General features: G+C 40.6%; 1 protein-coding gene and 1 long non-coding RNA gene across 3 annotated transcripts in view; one reads left to right on the top strand and one right to left on the bottom strand.

Moving 5' to 3' along the window:
• Positions 1-6,510: 6,510 nt before the first annotated feature.
• Positions 6,511-19,002, top strand: dact3a (dishevelled-binding antagonist of beta-catenin 3a). 2 transcript variants are annotated; one of them, XM_082158690.1, is made up of 4 exons: positions 6,511-6,894; positions 13,260-13,365; positions 15,242-15,313; positions 17,738-19,002. In XM_082158690.1, the coding sequence occupies exons 1-4, from the start codon at positions 6,712-6,714 to the stop codon at positions 18,646-18,648; spliced, it is 1,272 nt and encodes a 423-aa protein (XP_082014816.1). In that variant the 5' UTR covers positions 6,511-6,711; the 3' UTR covers positions 18,649-19,002. The 2 variants fall into 2 exon arrangements, with proteins under 2 accessions (XP_082014816.1, XP_082014817.1); XM_082158691.1 differs by having other exon boundaries at positions 17,741-19,002.
• Positions 19,003-20,364: 1,362 nt separating this feature from the next.
• The window catches only part of LOC309489821, a 5,895-nt gene continuing 4,969 nt past the window's right edge, over positions 20,365-21,290 (bottom strand). The window contains exons 3-4 of the long non-coding RNA XR_014202517.1: positions 20,545-21,290; positions 20,365-20,470 (exon numbers count right to left, since the gene is read on the bottom strand). The exon at positions 20,545-21,290 is cut by the window's right edge and continues 2,733 nt beyond it. This is a non-coding gene — a long non-coding RNA (uncharacterized lncRNA). The remainder of the gene's footprint in view (positions 20,471-20,544) is intronic.

Here is a 21,290-nt window from a genome sequence, read left to right on the forward strand (position 1 = left end):
GTAACAGAGTCACATGGGTCACAGGGTAACAGGGTCACAAGGGTCACAGGGGACACAGGGTAACAGGGTCACAGGGGACACAGGGTAACAGGGTCACAGGGGTCACAGGGTCACAGGGGTCACAGGGTAACAGGGACACAGGGGTTGCAGGGTAACAGGGTCACAGGGGTCACAGGGTAACAGGGTCACAGGGTCACAGGGTAACAGGGTCACAGGGGACACAGGGTAACAGGGACACAGGGATCACAGGGGTCACAGGGTAACAGGGACACAGGGGTCACAGGGGACACAGGCAAAAAGGAAAATCCAAGGACAGGCAGAGATCAAAACCAAGAACACGGGAATAACAAACGCTCAGAATTGCAGTACAAACACTAAACAAGACTTTGCAGAGAATGAATGTGAAAACCAGGCTATTATAGGGTGAGTAAACAAGGTAATGAGACACAGGTGAAAGTGATAATGGATGATAGTCTGAGCTGAGGATTATGGGGAATGGAGTCTGTGGATGTGTGGTGATTGTCCGGGTTGGTTGATGGTAATCCCAGGCACTCTCACTGGTGATCATTACATACATACATATATATATATATATATATATATATATATATATATATATATACTCAGGATTGTACATGGTTTGATGAGTAGAGACTGTGGAGTGATTACACTTTTGATTGTCATGGTAACAATTTATAATTTTTAACATTCATTTTTTCCCCTTTTTTTCCAAAATTTTAAATGGTGAATCCTTCTCTCTGTTCTCCTGTAGAACGATCCCAGACCTGATCCCAGTGAAGGCACATATGCAGCTCTTGACCTCAAGTCCAGATCATCTGACGTCTACGACACACTCACAGTAAGAGTAATATCAAAATCTACATGTGCAAAAGAGTTTGTGCATTCAAAAGTCAGATAATAAATAATCAATGTGTTTTTGCCATAGACTGTCCATCCCAGACCTGCTATTCCCCAGTCGGGCTCTTCTGAATATAAGAATCTGTCAGTAAGTTTCTCAAGTCTTCTCAATTTCATCAGCAAATAAAAAATAATGTCCTCAGTAGTCAATCAACTAGTCAACAGATACTAAACAGTCTTTTCTTTCTGTTGCAAGATGGATTATATGAGTCGTTTCACTGACAGAAATATATATTTTTTTCTGAGATTATTTGTACCATTTGTAGTGTTGATTTATGTAAATGTATTATTTCTGTTGTAGCCACAGCAAGACGCCACAGTAAGATGAAGCACAAGCTAAACTTTTGTCCCATCGCTGGACACATCCACCTCACAACTACCAATGAAAAATGAAACGCATTGTAAGAGTTTCCATTTTGCAGAAATAATGGATTATATTCATGTGACATGAATAAATAGTCAATGTGTAATTAATAAATGAGTTTAGAGTTGTCTCTGTAATCATTTATACATTTTATCTGTGTATTAAAGGGTCCACGTGACAGATTTTTCTCTTTATTCCTTTTCAAATAAAACATTAAATTAGAAAAATTATTCTATACAAGCCTTATTCTCTGGTAGTCATACTAAAATAAATAAATATAATTTATAAATTATAAGCAGATAACGGCTAATATATAATATACACTGCCTGAAAAAAAAAAAAAAAAAAGTCACTGTTTGGATTTAAGTAGGCAAATACACTCACCTAAAGGATTATTAGGAACACCATACTAATACTGTGTTTGACCCCCTTTCGCCTTCAGAACTGCCTTAATTCTACGTGGCATTGATTCAACAAGGTGCTGAAAGCATTCTTTAGAAATGTTGGCCCATATTGATAGGATAGCATCTTGCAGTTGATGGAGATTTGTGGGATGCACATCCAGGGCACGAAGCTCCCGTTCCACCACATCCCAAAGATACTCTATTGGGTTGAGATCTGGTGACTGTGGGGGCCATTTTAGTACAGTGAACTCATTGTCATGTTCAAGAAACCAATTTGAAATGATTCGAGCTTTGTGACATGGTGCATTATCCTGCTGGAAGTAGCCATCAGAGGATGGGTACATGGTGGTCATAAAGGGATGGACATGGTCAGAAACAATGCTCAGGTAGGCCGTGGCATTTAAACGATGCCCAATTGGCACTAAGGGGCCTAAAGTGTGCCAAGAAAACATCCCCCACACCATTACACCACCACCACCAGCCTGCACAGTGGTAACAAGGCATGATGAATCCATGTTCTCATTCTGTTTACGCCAAATTCTGACTCTACCATCTGAATGTCTCAACAGAAATCGAGACTCATCAGACCAGGCAACATTTTTCCAGTCTTCAACTGTCCAATTTTGGTGAGCTCGTGCAAATTGTAGCCTCTTTTTCCTATTTGTAGTGGAGATGAGTGGTACCCGGTGGGGTCTTCTGCTGTTGTAGCCCATCCGCCTCAAGGTTGTGCGTGTTGTGGCTTCACAAATGCTTTGCTGCATACCTCGGTTGTAACGAGTGATTATTTCAGTCAAAGTTGCTCTTCTATCAGCTTGAATCAGTCGGCCCATTCTCCTCTGACCTCTAGCATCAACAAGGCATTTTCGCCCACAGGACTGCCGCATACTGGATGTTTTTCCCTTTTCACACCATTCTTTGTAAACCCTAGAAATGGTTGTGCGTGAAAATCCCAGTAACTGAGCAGATTGTGAAATACTCAGACCGGCCCGTCTGGCACCAACAACCATGCCACGCTCAAAATTGCTTAAATCACCTTTCTTTCCCATTCTGACATTCAGTTTGGAGTTCAGGAGATTGTCTTGATCAGGACCACACCCCTAAATGCATTGAAGCAACTGCCATGTGATTGGTTGATTAGATAATTGCATTAATGAGAAATTGAACAGGTGTTCCTAATAATCCTTTAGGTGTGTGTATATTGGATCAACCCTTTCTAACCCTAATTGATGGAGTGTGTAGCTTTTCCTTTTTTTAAACATGTAGGAAGACACATCATGGCCATATTCCAGGATTACAATGTCAAGATTCATCAGGCTCAGATTGTGAAAGAATGGTTTGGAGGAGCATGAAGAATCATTTCCACACATGGATCGGCTCCTCTGAGTCCAGAGTTTAAAAGTCTTTAGGTTGTGCTGGAGGAGACTTTATAGAGTGCTGGACTCTTGTCAATACAAGATCCTGACCAAAAACATCACAACATTTATTTCCATTAAGTGATGAATCTTGATATTGTCATCCTGGAATATGGCCCTGATGTGTATAAAAATAGTATCTCAATGATTCTAAAATAACACTGATGTTAAAACAACGTTATTAATTATGAATGAGATTTGCTGTCGTCGCTGCACTGGGTTTGATATTGTCCTTCGGTGAGGAGCAGAACCTGATAAGAACATAGCGATTTAATTATCGATTTATTGAACTCTTGCAGAACTTCAACAGAAGATGTTTTGAAGAAAGACATGTTCTGTTAGCGCTGTATCTCACCCAGTGTTGGGGAAGTTACTTTTAAAAAGTAGTGTTTGCTCGTTACTCGTTACTTTTTAAAAAAGTAATCCGTTACTTTACTTAGTTACCCCATTTGGAAAGTAACTTTTTACGTTACTCGTTACTTTTACGTTACTTTTATGTTGCTTGACTTTGGGCAGAACCCAATATCTGTTCCTAAATATGTAGACATAAAGTTATACAATGGAGGACATAGGCTAACAGGTAATTATTTTGTGCTCTTTATTATAAAAAATAGTATCAATTTCAAAAGAAAAAAAGTCCTTCTCATTTGCACTGCTGTGTGCGGCAACTTTTATTCTCAGCCGGCTCTGCATCATGGGGTAGAGTGCGACACTCCGCGATGAGCCGTGTGCTCGCGCCACTTCTCTCCGCTCCGCTTCCCCTATCCACCGAACTTTAAATTTCGGCAACAGCCTATAAAGCTTCCCTGCTCTCTAACACCGGTGCGAATCGCGTCTTGATAACATAGGACAAAATGATATAGAAGACATAAGCTTAGTTTTCAGACATACGACTCACTCTATCAAGGGAGTAGGAGAAAAAAAAGAGATTTTGAGAGAAACATTTTTTTTTTTTTTTTTAAGTATACATATTCAAGCTTTCTATATATTTCTCAGGTCTGTGAGACAAGTAGCTTATGAGTTTCGGTTAATTTACAGTATGGAGAGGAGCTCCAGTTCACGCGCTGGTGCCGTCATGATTATTTTGCATGCCATATTTACTTATTTATTAAAATCAGGCAATTAATTGGTTGGTAAAACATTGATTAAAATTAAGATACAATTAATACAAAACGAAATTCGTTTTAAAGAAAGTCTTTCTACAAAAACAAACTTAATAAAGTGGTCTAAATCATGTCTGCCCACTCCATTTATCTCCCGATATATTGCACAAAATTATGATCTTACTCACGCTTTTCACTTTTCATATAATCAACATAGATTAAATTATTTATTTATTTATTTTATTTAAACATAAATATGAAACTAAATAGTTTTCTTTAATTTACTTCTTATTTAATTCAGCCAACTGGTTGATAAAACATTGATTAAAATTAAGATACAATTAATACAAAACGAAATTCACTTTAAATACAGGTTTTCTACAAAAACAAACTTAATAAAGTGGTCAAAATCATGTCTCCACACTCCATTTGTCTCCCGATATATTGCGCAATTTTTTTATTTAATTTAATTTAAACATAAATATGAAACTAAATAGTTTTCTTCAGTTCTCAACAGTTCTCTTCTCTCAAGCGCGCAGCTGAGGCAGTGTCGCTGTCAAATATATCCATGGGAAAAGTAACGTTGCGCCGAATTGAAAAAGGAACTACGTTTCGTTACCAAATTTTTTGTAGTAACGCGTTACACTACTTTTTACCCAAAAAAGTAGTTACGTTACTGTAACGCGTTACTTTGTAACGCGTTACACACAACACTGAGTTACTGCCACTGCTGTGCTTGAGGACTTGAGGAACACGAAAAGCAGAGCGCCAACACACATCAAAGCCACCATCACCATGACCTGGAGTAACACTCTGTAGATGCAAACCCACTATGAGTTGACTGAGAAAAGCAAACCACATGTGTGTGTGTGTGTGTGTGTGTGTGTGTGTGTGTGTGTGTGTGTGTGTGTGTGTGTGTGTGTGTGTGTGTGTGTGTGTGTGTGTGTGTGTGTGTGTGTGTGTGTGTGTGTGTGTCAAAAATGATGAGATCACAGATCACATTTTTTAGCGTGCATCATTTGTAACTGACTTTGTCCTATTGGAAAATTGTCTGAAACTTCACTCACATTCCTCTTCATTCCTTTCTTACTATTGAACGTATTTTCTGATATCACTAAATTGTCACTTTATTGGCTGAAGGGAATGTCATGATATTACTAAAATATATATTTTTAATTTAAATGCAATATGCATCATTTATCCTATCCTTAGTCATTGCATCCTAACAGTGAAATAACTAATAGGCCTATATGTACATAATAAATACAGTATATCAGTCTATCTGATATCAAGACTAGATAAATTAGCTAAAAATATAAAGATTTAACAGAAATGCTAATTCTCATTGAGATCTTTAAATAAAATGAATACTCTTATACAAATATTGATGAAATCAGAGCAACATAAATTCAAATGCTTCAAGCGTATTGCTGATTTTGTGTCGTGAACATTGATTTTGCAGTATATTTATCTTGAACACATTTTGTGTTTATTATTATAAACTGTAAATGTTGTTCTACATACATTACTCTGAGATCATGCTGGTTTTATGTAAGTGTATATTTCTGTAATGATCATGTGATTCAGATAGGTGGCGCTATGACACCATAAACCACCAGCGAACTTCAGTCACATAACATTACATTTCTTCATGAATTAGATATAATGTTTTTAATCCGCTGTTTTTATTCATTTATTTGATATTATACTTGTCATGTTTTAAACGTTCATACCATTCAGTAAAAGGAAAGGAAATGAAAATGTAAAATAATTATCTAAATATAAAGAAACTGATTTTTATCCACATGTCATTTTAATATCAGTATCTGGCATCTATTAGTATTTTCATTCCAAACCAGAATAAATAAAAATAAACTTAATTGAATTGAATATAGGAAAATAAATAAAGAAATAAATGACTTGACCACACAAATATAATTCATTTTTAATTAAATATAATCCCGGTTTTATTTTTGCATTACTATTCCTTTATTTAGTAGCTATTTTCTGTGTTTATTCTTAATTTATTTAAACTTTTATTTGCTCGTTCATTTATTTTTTCATGTATTTTTGTATTTATGCCTTAATTTATATTTATGTATTTATTCCCTCATGTATTTATTTACTATCGCATTTATATATTTATTTATAAATGTATTAATTTTATATGTTTTATAAAGTTGGATACGTTTATTTATTTTTAACGGCTCTGGGTCCTCAAGAGGGCGGGGCTATTAAAAATATTAATTTGCGGAGAAAGTCTGCAGCCAATGAAAAGCGCAAGGTCAGAATATGCTAATGAGCTCTTGACAGCTGTGAGACGGGAAAGTCTGGAATCCTGCAGCTCGTGAGGAGGAGAGGAACCGTTAACTCTCTCAACTCTCAAACTGACAGGATTTCATCATGGATACCACATTTACTTCATTAAAAACGGCTGTCGGTGTAGTGTAACATTAAGTGTGCGGTTTTCCTCCTCTTTAGATGTGATTGCGGTGAAGGAGTCGTTAATAATGTTCCGTTTGTTCTCGTCGGAGCGCGGGAGACAGAAGCAGCGGCTCGAGCTCAGCCTGGCGGGAATCTGCGAGCTCGAGCTGCTCAAGCGCAGGCACGAGGCGTTGGTCATCAGCGCGCTCGCGCTACACGCACCCGAACCGGAACCGAACCCGAACCCGAACCCGAGGTGCCCGCCACCGGTAAGCCTTCTTCACGGATATCTTTATACACTTTAGAAACACTGGAGAAGGAGTTTAATTTGTTAAATACGCGAGGGAGATGTTTTAGGCTTCATAACGAATCTTCACATATTAATCCTTTTAAAAAACTTAAAGAAAACACGATTTTTTTAATATAGTTTTGTGGTGTTCTCCTACACTGAAAAAAAAGAAACGTGCAGAAACCGTTTTCACTCAGAAATTCCACAAATAATTTGAAGTATAAAGACATAAAATAAATATTAATTTCCTTTAATCTCAACTCTCTAAAACATGCTGGGTTGTTCCAACGGTCAAATATGGACAAACCCAACCGTTGAAACAAGAAACGGTGTAGAAACTGTTTTCACTCATAAATTCCACACATAATTTGAAGTATAAAGACTTAAATATTAATTTCCTCTAAACTCAACTCTCTAAAAAATGGCGGGTTGTTCCAACGGTCAAATATGGACAAACCCAACCGTCGAAACAAGAAACGTGTAGAAACCGTTTTCAACCGTTTTCACATTTGAAACAACGAGAGTTATATTAAGTATAAAGCCTTAAATATTAATTTCCTATAAAAAACAACACTATAAAAAATGGCGGGTTGTTTCAACGGTCAAATATGGACAAACCCGTTGGATTCAAAAGTTTAATTTAAAATTTAAAACCAACGGTTGGGTTTGTCCATATTTGACCGTTGAAACAACCCGCCATTATATTTACGGCTTTAGTAATAGTGTGTTTTAGTGCCATGAGTTTATTCTCCTACAGGAAAGCAGAACACAATTGTCTTGATCATTCGCGAAATTTGTTGTTTTTTCCCCCCAGACTAAAGTGTGAAGAATATCATAAGCATAATATAAGAATAATGTTCATATTGTTGAGCCACAGAAAGTGTTTGGTTGAATCTTTCACAGGTCCTGCTCTTCAATAATCATTAAAATAAGGTTATATTTGTTAGCATTAGTTTACTACATTAGTTAAAAAAAGAGATGCACAATATATCGGCCACCATATCGATATCGGCCGAAAATTTGTCCGATATATTAAAGCCGATAAATAATGTATTATTTCCTTAAGCTGAGACACTTCAGATGCGCACTGTTCAACATGATGGCTTTAAATTGCTTGAAATATGATTGGAATCACTTCAAATAAGGAAAATTCAGTTTTGTGCTGTGATATCGGCTTCATAAAATTGTGTTTTGGGACGTGGCTTCGGTGTTTCCCCTACCATTATATAAGGGGGGTGCCCCGCCCTCCTAACGGCTCGCCCCGCCCCCCTTGAAGGTCAAGTAAATTTGATTTGATTTTCTTTATTTTTCTTTAACAATTTGTTATTTTATTAAACAAACTAAATAGCCCTTAAGTAATATGTTATTTATCTTATTTCCACGATGACATGTCTTTTCTGTCTGTGTTTGCGCGTTTACAATTATCCCAATGAGTGCGCACGCGCGCACACTCACACACAAACAAACACTTGCGTCACATACAGATGAGCACTAGCGGACAGAGAGCTCGCGGCGGGAAATATGTCACGTCAACCAGATGAAAACCAGACAAAAATATTTGCGTTTTTTAAACACAGGGAACTGAAGATGGCAACACTCGCTCTACTGCGAGTAGCAGCCGGAGTAGCTCTCCTGCTCCTCGTTTACACTGCAGGTCTTGATGCCCAATTCTGATTTGTTACTTTATCCGATTTTTTTGACCGTCCGTTTACACGTTCTTTCAACTGTGACCCATATCCGGTTCATGTGTTTACACTTGCCATACGATCTGAAACATCGCGCATGCTTAACGGGTTAAATTCTCTTTCACAGATGGGCGGACGCGAAATATGTTAGATGCTAGCTCTGCGATATATGCGAAGTCCGCCAAACATCACCATGATTATGAGGCAAAGGAGGACGAAAAGTGCCATCATTGCACACATGCTTCAGTTAATGTGTGTGTGAGAGAGAGATCTCAGGACTGGTGGGAGAATATTGGCTTTAAATATTGGCTTTAATGAGGAGCAGTGGGTCAGAAATTTTGTTGTGTACAACAATATGTTGTGTCAACGTTTGTCCACATTCCTCTCCTACAACGACACAGCGTTTCGTCGGGCCATCCGTCCCTTTGCAGATGCGCGTCGGGGTTTCTCTCGTCATTAAACCGCGGAGACGTCGCCTAATGCCTCAGAAAACCCGATCTGCCCGTTTACATGACAGTTGCATCGGCACATATCCGATTTATTTCCACATATGAATGAGGCCTGAAACCGATCTCGAAATATCCGAATACATGCGTTTTTTTCCTGTTTACACGGTCATAGAACACATCGGATCTGTGTCACATTTGAGCAAAAAATCGGAATTGGGTCACATTTCACTGACAGTGTAAACATGCACATCCTGCCCCTGACAAGCATCAAAAGTCCAGTCCAGTCATCACCGGATGACGTACGGCCTAACTTATTCATAATATATTGTGGTAATTACATGACGGGTAACTGAAACCTGTAATTTCTTTAACAATAAAATGTATATTAATGAATTACATGCCGCTTACTATTTACATATGTGTGTTTAAAATGTTTTTAGTCAGGACATTGTAAATCTGCTGATTAAATAAGACGAGATATTTAATACACTATGCAGGCCGCTCTGTGTTATATGGGAATGTCCTGCGCACATGATGATGTTCACAGCAGTGCTGCGTCTGACAGGATTATTCTCTCCAATAAATGCATCATAGAAAAAAAAACGTCTCACAAAAAAAGCCCATTTAAAATTTGTTTATCATATAAATGTATTATCTAACATTAACGAACAATGAATGAGCAATATATTTGTTAGTATTTATAAAAAAAAAAAATTGTTGTTAGTTAAAAAATACAACTATTTAAGCTCTGGTCCATTAATATTAACAAATACTTCTATAAATTTAACAAAGGTTATTTGCAAAAGTCAAAATTTTAAAAAGATAAAAAATCGAATAAATTGTTCAGTTAATATATTCACTGCTGCCATTAAAAGAAACAAATGAACATCATGACTCCTTTAAGTGTTTGTGTCAGTGTCAGTTTTCCCCAACCTGAGTCTGTTTATGTGATTTGATCTGATGGTGTTTGATGAGGGTTCTGGATCTGAAGACAACACACACACACACTCACACACACAGAGGCTAAGTAAGGTAAATTAAATAATATTGACATATACAACTTATGATTTTAAAAATGTTATTTTTTAATAACACTTTAATATTGTACTTAAACTAAGATTAATAAGTGCTTGGAAATATTTATCATTGATAACTAATGTTAAATGGAACCTTATACTGTACAAACTTACTTGCACAGTGTTACCATTTCATATGGATGACAACTATATAGTCATATTGATCAGTCTTGATTTTTTTTTTTTTTTAACTCAGCAACAAAGCTGATACAGGAATGAAATATAATGAAAAACTCAAATAAATGGCCTGAGCTTTGAAAGAGAAATCTCTGGGAACAGGTGATATTTATTACAGTAGAAGTATTACATCATTCATTAATGATCACGATGTTGTGAACAGTTATTTCAGACAGTAAAGCAGCATTAAGACGGAGGGAATCAGTTGTTAATACATTAACATCTAAAGAAACTGAATTGATCTGAGTTACGACTCTGATGTCTTCTGTGAAGCTGCTTTGACATGATCTGTACTGTTAAAGCGCTGCAGAAATAAAGCTGATATAACGAGATAAAACACAGATCACAGTCAGAGGAGAAGCTCAGCCGAGCTCCTCAGCAATTTAACCTTTTCTTCTCATCAATTATTCACACACACACACACACACACACACACACACACACACACTCTCGTTTGAACGCTGCAATTATTCCTTCACTTCTGAATCTGCAGGAGAAACACAAGCCGTTAATTACAGCAGAACTAGCCAATCAGAGCGCAGGACCACCAGCACTACACACACACACACACACACACACACACAGAGACCACCAGCACTACACTAACACACACACTTGTGTTTATACAACACACACACACACACAGATGAAACGAGGGCAAGTGTTTCCGGCTGTTGTCTTGTGTCAGATTGCTGTCAGCGCTGATGCCAGGAATAAACACTGAGCGTGTGTATGATTGAGTGATTGTGTGTGTGTGTGTGTGTGTGTGTGTGTGTGTGTGTGTGTGTGTGTGTGTGTGTGTGTGTGTGTGTCTCTTGTCAACCTTCAGTGTGATTTAGGCTTGCCACAATAGTCTGTGTTACCGATGTTCCACGGTGTTCAGACGCAAAGCGTTAGTTTAAAGCGTTACAAATATTTAACGCAATTAACGTAATCTCCGTTTTTTTCTGTCACCCGTTGACTAGCGCTGTATGATCATGCTCTTATTAATGCAGATGCTTTTAAACCATTCAAGCGTCAGTATCAAGTTCTCAGAACACACAAATTATGCTAAAATCTCCGTTTCGTCGAGTGTCCTCATAATAATAAAATCTTAAATGATCATATAGATTTGTGAATCCACCGACGTTAATCTTCTAACTCTCCTGACTGCTTTGGACAAAATGGTGGATTATGATTGGTCAGATCGCATGTCAATCAAACCCCCTGCAAAGGGTGAATTGATGCTAATTTAAAAGTGAAAGTAAAATGCACACGGCCGCACCAGCTTTTGATAAGCATGTTTTTTTTAAAACATTTTATATCACGAGTCGATTAACCGGTGGGAGAATGTTATCACCGTCACATCTCTAGTGTGATTGTGTCCTTGAGTAAATCAGTCAATATGAATAATTGACAGTGAAATGCTTTTGTCAGATTGGTTGGATCTCATGCGGCCGCTGTTTCCATGACGATGAGTCGCTTCATCAGGTTAAGCTAACAGCCTTAGCATGATCTTATTTGGGGGCCCAGGAGACATTAGTAAACACACACACACACTACTGACATCTGACCTGTAAACACTTCCCCCAAAACACACACACACACACACACAGTCGTCAGCTGTCGGACACACACACACTTCTGTACTGATTAGATCTGCTGATGTGGTTTTAATTAATCAGAGTCTGAAACTAAACTAGTCTTGAAGTGCTAGAGATCATGTTCAGGGTGGGTCGGTTTAGTCATACGAAAAATTGTGATATTCCTGAAAAAAGAATGTTTTAATGAACAGTATTATTATTACATTATTAGTACATTCTACTGTACAGTAATATATTTCTGTCCTAATTTCTTCAAGTTAAACTGAACTTATTTTGGCTCTGACATCATAGATGTAGACGTTCACGTTTAATTACACGCAGGACGTTACGTTCCTCGTTCCCAGAAACCGATTCTGCATCCGCACTCATCTGAGTTTAATAAACCTGCTCGTTTCACAGTGTGTGTGTGTGTGCGTGCGTGCGTGCGCGCGCGAGCGAGCGAGTGAGTGAGTGCGAGTGAGTGAGTGTGTGTGTGAGCGAGCGAGCGAGCGAGCGAGCGAGTGAGTGAGTGCGAGTGAGTGAGTGAGTGTGTGTGTGAGCGAGCGAGCGAGCGAGCGAGCGAGCGAGTGAGTGAGTGAGTGAGTGTGTGTGAGCGAGTGAGTGAGTGAGTGAGTGTGTGAGCGAGCGAGCGAGTGAGTGAGTGAGTGTGTGTGAGCGAGTGAGTGAGTGAGTGTGTGTGTGTGTGTGTGTGTGTGTGTGTGAGCGAGTGAGTGAGTGTGTGTGAGCGAGTGAGTGTGTGTGTGTGTGTGAGCGAGTGAGTGAGTGAGTGAGTGTGTGAGCGAGTGAGTGAGTGAGTGAGTGAGTGTTTGTGAGCGAGTGAGTGAGTGTGTGTGTGTGTGAGTGAGTGAGTGAGTGAGTGAGTGTGTGTGAGCGAGTGAGTGAGTGAGTGAGTGTGTGTGTGAGCGAGCGAGCGAGCGAGTGAGTGAGTGAGTGAGTGAGTGTGTGTGAGCGAGTGAGTGAGTGTGTGTGTGTGTGAGCGAGCGAGTGAGTGAGTGAGTGTGTGAGCGAGCGAGCGAGTGAGTGAGTGAGTGTGTGTGAGCGAGTGAGTGTGTGTGTGTGTGTGTGAGCGAGTGAGTGAGTGAGTGAGTGAGTGTGTGTGTGTGTGAGCGAGTGAGTGAGTGAGTGAGCGAGTGAGCGAGTGGCCACCTGGCCACCGATCTGCTGTAAAGCCTAAACACTCTCTGTTACTGTAATCTCCTATTATCTCTGTAAAGCTGCTGTGAAACATCTGTATTGTTAAAGCGCTGTATAAATGAAGGTGACTTGACTTGTTAGTGTTTAGGAGGCCGGTTCATCATGTGTGTGTGAGCTGATTGTCCTGAAATCATGTGTGTGTGTGTGTGTGTGTGTGTGTGTGTGTGTGTGTGTGTTTCAGGAGGGCGTGTGGAGTTTGATGAAGCTCCTGCAGCATCAGGTCGGAGAGCTAAAGATGGACGCCGTCGAGACTCTCACTGAAGCGTCACACACTCGACCCGGCTCAGGTACCAAACACACCACATCATCCACATCACGGCTCAAGAACCACATCATCACATGTCGCTCACTGATGCTTACATTTACATTTATGCATTTGGCAGACGCTTTTACCCAAAGCGACTTACATTGCATGTCAAGGTACACATTTATGTTCTTATTAGTTCTTGTTTTTGTTCAACCTTGGTGTTGCAAGCACCAACGCTCTACTGTCTGAGCTCCAGGAAAGCCTACTGATGCTTGAATGTGATTGGCCACTGGGGTCATTCTGTGGTTTGATAGAGCGCAACAGTCAAAATCCCATTCATTTTCTCCACTAAACTACTGTGATCGATGAGGTTGACGGTGGGAATGGAATATGAACGGCTCAATATCAGTTTTTTATGTTCGATTCGCTGCTTTGATACTGATTCCAAATCCAATACCAGTTGCACAAACACAGCTGATAAGACCAACTAGCAATTCGTTAGAGCTAATCAGTATTTTTTTTGTAATTCTGTTTATTGAATTTTCATTATAATACAAATATAACAAGACATCACAAAAAATACAATAAAATAAAAATTAAGGAACATCACTTCTACGTTTAATTAGACAAATCTACCCTTTTATTGTAACTGACGTAAAACAGTTATGACCAGTCTTGAAGAGAAAATTAGAGGACTAGTAAGACTAGTCTAAGCAGTTTATGCAACCAGACACAACTAGTTTTTTCTTGCTCAGTTTAAAAATAGTGTTAATTTTGTCAGGCTTTTTTTATTTTTTATTTTTTTATTATCATATTTAGTCAACTTATCCTGTTATATTTTAGTCATGCTTGATGATGGTTAAACCGATAATCAGTTTATTTTTCTCAAACTTGTAATGATTGTTGTCATGTCATCAGAATCATTGCAGTTTCACCTATAAGCTCAAATCAAGACACTGTCGACTCGTACGCATTGACTCATCTAGTTTCCTGATTTATAATATTATCATATAAATTAACAAGAGAACTGTTGGGCGAAGTCCTCCACCGCGCCGCCGAAAAGGGAGAGTCGAGGAAACGGGTTCGCTCGGACTCTTATCGGCCAGGTTGAGTCATAGGTGTCTCTCCTGGACCACTGCTGTGGACATCACCTGACCCAGGGAGCGTGCAGTCACCTCCGTCGCCCGGAGAGCGAGCTCATCGAAGAGCCCTGGGTCAGCTCTACCCCCGTGCATGTCCTTGTTTGGAGCCCCGAATGAGACACGGGGAACATAGGAACTGGCGGGGTGTGCTGACTGCCCCCAAAAACCAATCAGGGGACTCGGAAGACTCACGGGTTGCGGGGCGCAGGAGGGGGGGTGTGGCCTGAGGAAGCATCGCCGGGGCGTTGTTCCACACCGTAACCCTCAGCTCACCCTGGCCACCGGCCAAAGCATCACCGCTCGTTTTCTAATACTCGAAGGTGATAGGCTTTCTAAGCGAAACCCCATTCGTCAGTCCAGGAACACAGTGCAGAAACATATTTATTTATGGTGATTTTATGATATTTTTGTGTGTTTTTTGGAGCTTGACTGTCGCTGTCTGGGGTTTTTGATCAGCCCATGTCTCTCGACAGACTCTTTTCACAGAACGAAATAATTTATACTCTAATCAATATTTCACATTCATTCATTTGTTTATTTGGTAAATATATCTCTAATAAGCGGGATTATGTACAGTCGTTATGCAGGATAATCCCCCTCAGGGTGATAAAAGCTCACTTTAGTGTCTTGATCATCAGAGTTTATTCTTCTGTAATAATGCCTGACTGTATATTATCTCATATACTCAGGGGTTTTCTCTGTAACGTGTGTGTGTGTGTGTGTGTGTGTGTGTGTGTGTGTGTGTGTGTGTGTGTGTGTGTGTGTGTGTATCAGGCTCCTCTGAACACACTGAGGGTCCTTGTCCTCTCGGCCCCGTCCGGCTCTCTGAGAGACACGAGTCTGTTGGTAAGTGGACCACCCAAATATACTCATACACCCGTCAAACACACACACACACACGCCTGTCTGCCAGCTCTGCGCACACACACACACACACACACACACATATACACACAATACACACTCACACACACACACACACACTCTCTCTCTCTCACACACCCACACCCACACATACACGTATACACACACTCACACACACACATACACACACTCACACATATATACACACACACACACACACACACACTCAGATAAATACACACAGACACACATACACACAAATGTTATAGAGATCCAGTTCACTGAATGTGAAGAAAATATTTTCTTCCTCAGTGTTTCTGTCTTGTTTTCCAGCACAAATAGCTTAACATTCTTAAAGGTATACTTCAGGATTTAGCATTAAGCTTTGTATTAGTAGAAAACCTGTAGTATTTTCAAATTACCGTGCTTTATACCCTCATATCCCCCTGAGACGAGAGATTTATGTATTTTTTGTCTGGAAAAAATCCTCCGATGACGCAAAAATCGTCATTTTGCGTCATCGGAGGATTTTTTGGCCAGAGGCGAGAGACTACAGCCAGTAGGAGGAGCTGTCCCGCATGTGTTCAGCCCGCCCATAGGGGGATCTCACTCACTGAATGTACACATAGTATCAGCCGTCTTTCTTTGGAAGCTAAGCTAGCAGGCTCTTGTTCTGTGGAGAAAGCGGGGTTACCATCCTCTTTTTCCCGGACACCGTCGAGATCGTCCAAAATGTCTGGGATTCGGCTTTTGCTTTCTGCAGTCGCCATTCATTGTTTACATGCACACCTTTTGTTTCAATCTAACTGAATTCATTACGATTGGTGAATCTGAATGTAGTGTTTACATGAACGCTAAACAAGTGAGTCAGAAATTTTTGTAAGTTTAAAAATAAATACGACCTCACGTTGTGTCAATCACGTTTACACACTGCCTCCGAAACTGTCGTCTGTCATAAAAAAAATTGGATCGGGTTCGATTTTCTGCGGTTTTCGCAAACGAGCCACCAAATCACGAATACTAAAAAACGCATTCGAAAATTTCAGACAACTTTTTAAAACATTCCAGAATGTAAACTGGGTTTTTTTTTGGCAGTGAAATGGTTAAAGCAGAGACTGCAGAAAACACACACAGAGTCATGAGATCTTTAAGCTTCAGTGTGAATATACACACCTGTGACACTGAGGAGAAGAAAGACCCGCTCTGTTAGAGAACACACTCACACACATAGACACACACACACACATTCACACACACATAGACACACTCATACACACACACACACATAGACACACACACACACATTCACACACACAGACGCACACACACAGTCAAACTCTCTCACTCTCACACAGACACACACTCACACATTTTGTTTTATTATTATTATGTAAAGCACTTTCCATTAGTGTATGAGATGTGCTTTATAAAGTGTTTGACAGTAGCTGTGATTCATTCAGTGTGAGGATGTCGTGTTGTTTAGTTGTTTCCAGTATTATAAAGATTCTCCCTCCCAGCATGCAGTTCTGCGTTTAAAGGGATACTTCACTTTTTTTGGAAATAGGCTCAATTTACAACTCCCCCAGAGTTACACAGTTGAGTCTTACCATTTTCGAATCCATTTAGCCGATCTCCGGGTCTGGCGGTACCACTTTTAGCATAGCTTAGCATAGATCATTGAATCGGACAGGACCATTAGCATCTCTCTCAAAAAAATGACCAAAGAGTTTCGATATTTTTCCTATTTAAAACTTGACTCTTCTGTAGTTACATCGTGTACTAAGACCGACGGAAAATGTAAAGTTGCGATTTTCTAGGCTGATATGGCTAGGAACTATACTCTCATTCCTGCGTAATAATCAAGAAACTTTGCTGCCGTACCATGAGTCCAGCAGGCGTAATGATATGATGCAGCGCCTGAAAATAGGTCTAATAGGTTAGACAAACTTAGTCCCGGTCACGTTGGAAGTTACCGAGCTGGGGACTATTTTCAGGCGCTGCGTCATATCATTACGCCTGGAGTATCCCTTTAAAAGACGTCTAATAGCGTCCAAAAACAGCCAGACGTGTAGACTAGAACAAGGCAACGTTTGGGCTGTCAGTGGAGATTTAATAGACGTCTAACCCATCGCCCGAGAATACACTATCATCAGTTACATAACATGTCAAAGAAATGAAACCACACACCTTGTGATCACTGTTGACTTACATGATGGAATATCATAAATCTCAAGTTATTTTGGCAAAAACGACATGTAACCAAATTCAAGGTTATTTTGGATGGAAGTGTGTGACTCACAGCCAGACTATATCGGGTCTATAGTTAATCTAGACGCTGAAATGATGACTATTGTGTGCTGGGCTGCCATTGTGTCGGTCTGATGTGTGTGTCTCCCTCTTTCCCAGCAGCCTCTCCTGCGCTGGAGGGCGTGAGTGAAGACGAGCCGTGGGTCTGGCCCGATGAAGAGCCCAGCGCTGAGGACTACAGACAGGCTCAGCGTGTGGAGACGTACATCATCGGGCTAATCCAGCGCCGCTCGCCTCATGCTAGACCCAGCAAACCTCCGCGCACTAGCATGGGTCCCGAAACCAGAGTGATCCGGCAGAGTAGCATTAGCCGGGCCGGGATTCGCTCCACATCTCTGGATTTTCCCAGCAGCAGCGAAGTGGAATCCCCACAGCATGTCTACACACACACACACTCCTCCGACGAGCTGGTGAACGCGCAGTACATCCCAGCGCAGCCGTGTCGCGCTCTAGAGCACAAACCCGAGAGGAAGCCGAAGAAGTGCCGTTTCACGGAGGAAAAGATCGTGGCGAAGAAACCCGGAAGAAAAACCTGCCGCGCACAATCTGAGAACAACCTAGAGCGCAAATACAACACGGCGGAGAGGAACGTCACGGCTAAAACACGCCGCGGATCCGCTCACCGGCGCTGGCGCTCCACGCTAGAACTGAGTCAGGATGAAGCAGAGCAGCCAATCAGACGCTCCCGTAAGCCTCGCGTGTACCGAGTCGAGTCCGAATCGAGTCTGAGCGAGGCCGAGTCGCGTGGGTCCAGCTCACGGTCCAGCGACTCTGATGGGAGCAGCGGATTGGTCTGGCCACAGCAGCTAGCTCCGCCCACTCAGCCTGGAAACAGCAGCGGATTGGTCTGGCCACAGCAACTGGCTCCGCCCACTCTGCTTGCTCCGCCCACTCAGCCTGGAAACGCCCTGCAACCCAAAGCCTTCGTAAAGATCAAGGCGTCGCACGCGCTCAAGAAGAAGATCCTGAGGTTCAGAACTGGTTCCCTTAAAGTCATGACCACCGTATGAGACACACACACATACACACACACACACACACGTTTACTTAGCTGTCTGAATGGGGACTCTCCATTGACGTAATGGTTTTATACTGTCCAAACTGTTTATTCTGTCTCCTTACACTAACCCCGACCCCTAAACCTACCCATCACACACACACACACACACGCATACACACACACACACACAGGTTTGTTTAGCTATACTTGTGAGGACCTCCATAGACGTAATGGTTTTTATACCGTCCAAACTGTATATTCTGTCCCCTTATACTAACCCGACCCCTATTTTTGTCATTTTTATATCGTTTTTTTTTTCTCTTTCTTTTCTTCAATCCATACATTTACTGGAGAAGCAACATGTCAAGGAGGTCCTAATACACAAAAAATAGATAACACAAGACAAAACAATAACAACAATAATCACCTCATTCAAAACAACAAACACACCACTAGGGCTGTGCGATAAAGCTAAACAATGATCATGATATAATGTTTCATATCGTTCGGTATCGATAATTATTGAAATTTTTTATAACCATTTTTTTAAAGGAAAGTTTGAATTTAAACCACTGTTTTTATTATTTATCCACATTATTAAGGCAAATAACAAATATTAGTTTTAGCAGTCAAAGAGTAGTGGTGTAATGGTTCACAAAATTCACGGTTGAGTTTGATACGACAGTGGTGTCGCGGTTCTGTATGTTTTCAATACAGCAAAAAGAAAGAAATGCCAGAGAAATTTCCTTGATTTAAAAAAAAAAAAAAAGAGTTATTAAAAGTGACTCAAACTGAGCGTGAAGCACTAAATACTAGGGGTGTAACGGTTCACAAAATTCACGGTTCGGTTCGATACACTTGTGTCACGGTTCGGTTCGGTACGTTTGATACAGCAAAAAGAAAGAAATGCCAGAGAAATTTCCTTGATTTTAATTTTTTATTTTTTTTTATTTATTCAAACTAACATCATTAAGTATGATATTTTTTTTACTTTGAGCAATTCTAGAGCTATAATTGACTCTTCTTAGGAGCATATAAAACAAAACAGCTCCTTGGAAAACATGAAATGTAATATTGTACGATTACTGCCAACCTTTCCATGGGTGCAGTTAGTGTTACTACAGTAAATCCACGGTGAATGATGATCTGTGGACACTGGATAGTTCATTCATGGCACAATGTTTCTCACTAGATCTCGCAGCGATGTTATTACTTCTGTGGGGAATTCAAATGCTTTCTTTACTGGATCTCTTATTAGCGCTGTGTATTACCAGTGTCACATGATCACGATCAGCTCGCGCTGCACTGGTCCAAACTGATAAACGGTCCGTCAACCACACAATAACGAGCAGTTTCGTTCCGCTTGCTTTACGTTTGCCATTTGATGTTGGGCAATGTTGTGGTCTTATGAGCGCGCTTGCCACACGCGTGACCCGTCTACATTTGAAATAACGAAATTTTGGTCGGCAGGAAAAAAGGTCCAACGAACCATTCGGTTTGAAAATGCGTACCGAACACCGAACCGAAAGCCTCGTACCGAACGGTTCAATATGAATATGTGTATCGTTACACCCCTAATAAATAATGAGTAGCATTTTAGCCCACTAACCCTAACACATTACATGCAACTAACCACGTTTTTAGATGCGATATGAAAACAGCCCCTAAGATCTACGGGCGATGCGCTCGCATTTTAATGAAAATATGGGGGGGGGGGTTTGTTACCGACAATGGTGTTCCGTTGATAAATACCGATACCGATTTATCGCCCAGCCCTACACACCACTACTAAACCTACCCATCACACACTCAAACTAAACTGACTCCTAAACCTACCCATCACACACACACACACACACACACACACACACACACACACACACACTAACCTGATTCCTAAACCTACCCATCACACACACACACACACACACACACACACACTAACCTGACTCCTAAACCTACCCATCACACACACACACACACACACTAACCTGACTCCTAAACCTACCCATTACACACACACACACACACACACACACCAGGGTTTCCGTTGTCCGGTAATTACCGGACATTGGCCGGAAAAAAAATGAAATGTCCGACAAAATTAAATCTCTCCGGTCAAATTGTCCGATTAAAATTACCTAATAATCCCGCCCCCCTAACACAATCTGAATTTGAGAATAAGCCTAAAATGTATAAAACAAAAATACACCGACCTTTGGCTATGTTATAAAGGAACAGGCTCTACCGTTTGAAAGTTATTAAACAACATCGCATGCTGCATTTCAAATAAAGCGCACGCCTAAAACGGCTGTAATATAGACCTAAACAACGAACGAATGAGTGAGACGTTTCAAATATGGCCAGGCCCAGGCAGACTAGCCGTAAAAGCTTTTTTCAGAGGCCAGACGCGACGGACGATGGTGAATCAGGAACGCCTGAAGCCTCAGATGTCCAGACAGCTCCACCACCACCGGAGAAAAAGCAGAATCGGATCAAGACGAAGCAGCGAAGTCGCCTTGCGGAGAACAAGGTTACGCGGCTTATGCGCATTGCAAGTTGTGGAGAGACACTAGCCGCGTTTCCATTAGGCTACCCTTCAAATTGCGCAAATTGAAATTGCGAATTAAAAAGACGCACAATGGAAACACG

The sequence above is a fragment of the Leuciscus leuciscus genome, assembly GCF_965113295.1.
Source record: "Leuciscus leuciscus genome assembly, chromosome: 24".
Classification (NCBI taxonomy): domain Eukaryota; kingdom Metazoa; phylum Chordata; class Actinopteri; order Cypriniformes; family Leuciscidae; genus Leuciscus; species Leuciscus leuciscus.